Genomic DNA, 6379 nt, shown 5'->3' on the forward strand with positions numbered 1-6379 from the left:
GATCCTTCACACTCACGCAGGGCAGAACTCCAACCATATGTCCCCAAAATATTAAAAGGCAATCAGACAAAAAATGTCCCATGAGGCATTGCTCCTCATATGTTCACAAGCACTCTGACACTTACTGACATGTATGGATGATGTACTGAGCTGTACGTGTGCTGCACTGCATTTCCTGACATGGTGCATTCTGTATGCAGTTCACCCAGTTGGCTGACCAACTAATCGATTATGAAAACAGCTGTTTCAGCCCTACAAAATCACCAATGTTTCATTGCAACATTCAATAAGTGCTTAGAGAAATGTGAATCTACAAAACAGGCATATCACTATGAATTCAGCAACAGCGAAAAGTCAGCTGAAAACCATTTTATTAGAAACTCTCTGTATAGGAACTATTTTATGCATACACTTTAAAAACACACAAAATGTCAACCTATACACATTCAGCTCTGGTGTTCCATTAAGTAATAATAGAGCCAGTCTAGAAGTACTAGAAGAGCCTGCATGAAGCAGCTGATGTGCTTCCAGAGCGATATAGAAGATAATGGGACAGCTATGAAAACATCCATCGTTTCCTTTGTACCAGTCTATCAGTGCGTGCCGATAACATCGCATTCATTATACAGGACTGCCACTGTCCGAGTCTGCGGGCGGTTTTACAGTGAAGGCTGCCGCAATGGCCGCTCTCTCTTCCTCACGCTGCATCCTCTTCACAGCCTTTAGCTTCCTCTTCTCATCCTTCTCTAGATCTTTCATCATTTCCAGAAACTTGGGGCTGCGGGGATCCACGGTGACGCCAAATTTCTCACGGGCGACCAATAACAGACGCTGCTTTTTGGCTTTTTCCTCCTTCTCCTTCTGCCGTGCCTCGCGCTTTCCTTTGCGCCAATCTTCCACCATCTTGGGCATCTTTGCCATGTTGGCAGCAATCAGATTTTCCCTGTTAGAAATAAAAAGTAGTTGGAAAATCAGTTCAGTCTTTAGGCCTCTTCCAAAGTCACGTGCACAGTGCAAGTAAATAAATACAAATTTTAGCTGCTGGCTTTAAATTTTTTTTTAAAGGATGACGGAAGAACCACTTTAAGAGGGCTTTCACACTGCCGTGCCCATAGCGGTCGATTCGCAGCGCATTTTGGCCACGAGCGGGGCGCTTTTACCCCCCCCCCCGCTAGCAGCCGAGAAAGTGTTAAAACCACCCGCAATAGCAGCGTTTTGCCAGCGGTATTGCAACGCCGCCCCATTGATTTCAATGGGGAGCGGCGGTAAACACACCGTTCCTTCACCACTCCAAAGAAGATGCTGGCAGGACTTTTCCTGATGTCCTGCCAGCACACCGCTCTGGTGTAAAAGCCCTCAGGGCTTTCACACTGGAGACTATGATGCAGCGGTTTAAGGGCGGATTGCAGGCATTATTTCTAACGCTATAGCGCCTGCAAAACGCCCTGGTGTGAAAGGGGTCCAAAACATCAAAAGATTGAGAAACTACGATACTGCAGGTTTTTATTCACTATAATACACTGATATGCATCACACCGAGTAAAATAAATCCAACTAAATAACAACTTGATAAATAAATAAAAAAAACACAGCAAGGAACATACATTCCACGTTAATAATTAGGCTACCAAACTGATGGGCGTACACAGGATCTGAATATCGTATGAAAACGGTCGTCTGAGGTAGGATTGTACGATTTTCGGATCGTGTGTACACTACTTTCCACAGCCGATCATGACCGTTCATCCGATCTTATTCGATCGGGCATTCACAAAAATTTTCCTCGTATGATTTTCGGTCAGTATAGTTGTCGTCTGAAAATTCAATACAAATGGATTACAACACATGACATAACTTTGGATTTTTTTTTTCTATCGTACGAGAATTTGAGACTTTATTTAGCTATTCAATTTCTATTTGCGACTATTAACCGAAAGCGGTCGTACAATATTCAGATCGTGTGTACGGGCCATTAGTGTGTGCTGTAAATTGCCTCCAGCATTGCTCCCATTTCTACCTGTGGAAGGCTGCTATTATGTTGAAGCCCAGAGTCCCCCGAGCAGCAGATAATCATAAAACAGAACTAAACCCATCGACTTAACAATTTCAAAAAACAGTTAGCAATACCAGGAATGCATTCCTGGTATTGCTAACTGTCACATTTGCTTGTGTCCTCAAACAAACTGTCAAACCATCAAATAACTGCTCACATGTGCAGCACCATGGCAGTTGAAGATCAAACAGAAGCAGCTTCCTTCGCTGTAGCATAAGGAGGGTTTAATTCTGCTTTAAGCCTGTCAGCAGATCGGCCTCTTCAAACTCAGCAGTGCCTAAAATTGGGAGCAAGAGACCTCTTTCCCTGTTTTGAAGCGGAGTTCCACCCAAAAATGGAACTTCAGCTTTAAAGGAAGGTGACCCCCTGACATGCCACATTTGGCAAGCAATTTTTTGGCGGGGGGGGGGATACCCTGTTTTTAGAGGGTCCCAGCTCCCACTTCCTCCCGGTTCACCATGGCACCAGAAGGGAGATCACCTGTCCCCCTCCCCTCCCTCTCGCCAATCATCTGCGACACATCACAGGTCCCAGATGATCGCCCAGCCAGTCACTGTGCGCGGCGCGGCTCACACATGTGCAGTGGGTGCCAGGCTGTGAAGCCACAGCTGGGTGCTCAGTTAGAATGCCGGCGCCACAGAGAGGAGGCAGAGACGAGTGGGGCTTTATTCCCTCGCATCGCTGGACCCTGGGACAGGTAAGTGTCCGATTATTAAAAGTCAGCAGATGCAGTATTTGTAGCTACGGACTTAATTATTTTATTTTTTTAAGCAGAACTCTGCTTTAAATTGAATAGGGTGCTCTACCTGTGATGTGTGCGTGTGTCATATCACAATCTCACATCAACATCCTTGGTCCCTGTCCCCCCTTTACATTACAGTTCCCTCCACATGTTAATGTTCTCAGCCCATCCTCATTACTATGCTCAAGATCTCCCCCTCAGTTCCCCCTAATACTATCCTCGGCTCCAACCCCCCATGATTACACTCCTCCCCTCCATTACTGTCCTCAGCCCTCCCCAATACCGTTCTTAGCATCCCCCCCCCCCCCCAACTGTCCTTAGCACCCCAGCCCCCATATTACAATCCTCAGATCCATCCTCCGTTATTCCCCCCCCACCCATTATTGTCCTCGACACCCCCCCACTCTCTCTTCCCCCCATTGCTGTTTCCAGCTCCTCCCCCATATTACTGTCCTTGACTGACATCTCTCACCCCCCCTTCTACCTTAAACAGGGCAGAAGATGGGAGGCACAGCAGGTCTGGACAGGGAGGGGGACCCCCATTATTGCCCCCCCACTACAGTCCTCAATGCCCCCCTCCCCATTACAGTAATCAGCTCCTCCCCCATATTAATGTCCTTGACTGACTTCCCCCCCCACCCTCCTGTCCTAGCTTACACAGACAGGGAAGAGGACAGGAGGCACAGCAGGTCTGGACAGAGGGTGGGACCCCCATTACTGCTCCCCCATTACAGTCCCCAATACCCCCCCACCCTCAGCCCCCCCCCCTCCATTACAGTCATCTGCTCCCCCCCCCGAATATTACTGTCCTTGACTGACATACCCCCTTCCTGTCCTACCTTACACAGACAGGGCAGAGGACAGGAGGCACAGCAAGTCTGGGCAGAGGGTGGGACCCCCATTATTGCCCCCACCCATTACGTTCCTCAATGCCCCCCCCTCACTACAGTCATCAGCTCCTCCCCCATATTACCGTCCTTGACTGACATCTCCCCGCTCCCCCCATTCCTGTCCTAACTCACACAGACAGGGCGGAGGATGGGAGGCACAGCAGGTCTGGACAGAGGATGGGAGATGTGAGCTAGTGATTGGTTGATAGGTCCGCCCTGCATCCTAGCAACCAATCACCTGCTTGTTAACAGCCCCCACCCTCCATCCAGGGCTCCCGCTGTCGGCTCTGAGAATGACAGCAGCGGCAGTCTGGTTGGGACAAATGGCTCTCTCCAGATCCGGACCGTGGCCCCTCAATTAGTGATGCCGGCTATATATACCATTCATACAGAGCTCCCAGCAATACCACACGTCTGTCTGACAAAGTTATCTGTCATCCAGCTGCAAATCCTGGGAGCCTACACCGGTCCACTGATCACCAGACAAGAGGAAGTGATGGGGCAGCATTGCTTCCATTGGCTACAATACACCCACCCCCGAGCTGGAGGGGTCTTATAGCCCCAACCTACTCCTATGATTGGGTGACAACGCTACACACAGTACAGTGGTCACTCTGGGCGTTTTGGGTCACTTCCTATTTTGGCTACAGGACAGGAAGTGAAAGGAAATCCCCTCTAAGGGGACACAGGTGACAGAAATAAACGCTGGCAGGGGTTATAACCCTCTATAGGAAGGCTGGGGGTGTCTCACTCACCTCTCCTGCTTGATCTTCTGCTCTTCCCTCTCCTTGGCCTCCACTCTGCTCAGCATCTCCCCCAGACTCGGGTACCATTCCTTCTCCTCCCCCTCTATCCTCTGCAGCTCCTCGGGGCTCGGCCACAGCCGCTCAGGGCTCACCCCGGAGGCGCTGCCATACCGACCATACAGCTTAGCCTCAAAGGCCGGGCCCTTCTGCCACGCCTTCGTCTTCGGGTCGGCGGGATCCGGGATGTAGACGCCGCTCAGGTTCAGAGGCACCGGCTTAGCGTGATAACCCGCCGCCGGCCACGGTAAGGTCATAGCCCGCAGCCTGCACCAGCATCGCTGTATGGGCAGCGCCATGATGGAAGCCCCCTCTGACAGGAGATGGGGCCCTCAGAGTGTGGCGGAAGTGCAGAGACAGCGCTGAACTCTATGTGGGACTTAATTGAGGCGTCCTGTGTGGTGCCTGCGTTGGGCAGGGAGGAAGGGTGTCCTCGGCTATGCCTGTTGTGCACACCTGTGAGTGGTGCTGATGATGATACTGATTCGCTATATAAGGGGAGACAGCTCTAGCCAGGTAGAGTGTGTGCTGAGCAGCCTGGGTTCACAGTGTGAGTATTATGGGGAGGAGGACACATGGAGCTATTCACCAGCAGGAATTTGCAAGTTTATCAGAAGATGAAAACTTTTTATTTTATTTATTAGCTCTTTTTATGTATGTGATATGGATGGTGAGGTTTAAAATACTGAGTATCCTCTAAATCCAGGGTCTCAAAACTATGGTCTGCAAGGTTTTAAATGTTTAGCTGGTTCTATTGGGATCCTGATGTTGGGGGTCAGGCTGTGATGGGGAGCCTATTGTAAGGAGCGTCTCTAATGGGGCCTCTGATGGTGGGAGACTCTGAAGAGACCCCTGATCTAAGGGGTTAAACTTGAAAAGGGACCCTAATGTAAGCAGGGGACTCCATTAAGGACCCTGATATAATGGGGGAGGGGGGGGGATTTGGTGGGGAGGATCCTGATATAAGGGGGATACTCCCAACAGGGACCCTGGTATCAGTGGGGGTGCTCTAATGGGGACCCTGATGTATGGTAGGTGGACTCTTGTAGGGGCCCTGATATGTGGGGTGCAGTGTTCTTATAGGGACCCTGATAATGGGGTGGGGGGGGTCATTCTAATAGGGACACTAATATAAGGGGGCCAACACCAATGTGGGCACTGTAAGGGTCCCCTGATGTAAAGGGAGTCTGAGTACACAGAAGGGGGGGGGGGGGTGGGGGCAGAGAAGGGGCAACCCAACCTAGGATAGCTTGAAGATTTCATTGGTCAAGAGTTCGTTTCCCATTGGTGGTCAGTTTGTCCCCTTTTATCATCCACATGACACCCTGGCCCCCTTGTCTCCCCCCCCCCCCCCCCCCATATATCCACTTGCTCAATGTATATCCTTCCTTGCAGCTGACACTGATATGGGGGTGGACTCTTACATGCACAACGGACAGGCAGACATGGATAACTTTTTTATGGAGTCTGATGACTGAGATAAGGGGTTTACCCAAGATGGCTTGCAGCTTTTAGTGGTAAAGAGTTGGTTTCCCATTAAATGTTGGTTGTCCAATATGCCCCTCCCTTGTACCCACTTGCTGCTTATTGTATCTCCCTTGCAGCTTTCATTGTTTTTCAATAGGAACAATGTGAAAGTGTGTCCCCTTTTGGCTAGAGGGAGGGTTATAGCCCCTGTCAGCCCCCCCCCCCCCCTTGTGTCCCATAGCCAAAAAGGAAGAGTGAATTGCTGGTTGACAGAACTAGTGTCCCAATTGGGGGGGGGGGGGGTTGTGTGTGAAAAATGTGGTGTGCCTTTGTATTCAGCACCCTTAAAGCTGGGCATACACCATACAATTTTCTTCAATTTCCTTTTAGGTTTACCTTCAACTGTGTAGTACAAGGTTCTGCC

The 6379-nt window shown here is 50.0% G+C and overlaps 1 protein-coding gene across 1 annotated transcript; it reads right to left on the reverse strand.

Moving 5' to 3' along the window:
• Positions 1–354: 354 nt before the first annotated feature.
• GADD45GIP1 (GADD45G interacting protein 1) lies at positions 355–4826 on the reverse strand. Its single transcript, XM_077470316.1, has 2 exons — positions 4441–4826; positions 355–943 (listed from the first exon to the last, which is right to left on the reverse strand). The coding sequence occupies exons 1-2, from the start codon at positions 4785–4787 to the stop codon at positions 622–624; spliced, it is 669 nt and encodes a 222-aa protein (XP_077326442.1). The 5' UTR covers positions 4788–4826; the 3' UTR covers positions 355–621.
• Between the last annotated feature and the right edge of the window lie 1553 nt (positions 4827–6379).

The sequence above is a fragment of the Lithobates pipiens genome, unplaced genomic scaffold (assembly GCF_037356315.1).
Source record: "Lithobates pipiens isolate NorthernLeopardFrog02 unplaced genomic scaffold, aLitPip1_a1.2 Scaffold_8, whole genome shotgun sequence".
Classification (NCBI taxonomy): Eukaryota; Metazoa; Chordata; class Amphibia; order Anura; family Ranidae; genus Lithobates; species Lithobates pipiens.

What these genes read in the sequence shown, in the direction of transcription:
- GADD45GIP1 (XM_077470316.1), bottom strand. Translation starts at nt 4,787, where the DNA reads ATGGCGCTGCCCATACAGCGATGCTGGTGCAGGCTGCGGGCTATGACC. An exon ending in CAGAAGATCAAGCAGGAGAG is followed by an intron (nt 944 to 4,440) that starts GTGAGTGAGACA and finishes TATTTCTAACAG; the next exon opens with GGAAAATCTGATTGCTGCCA.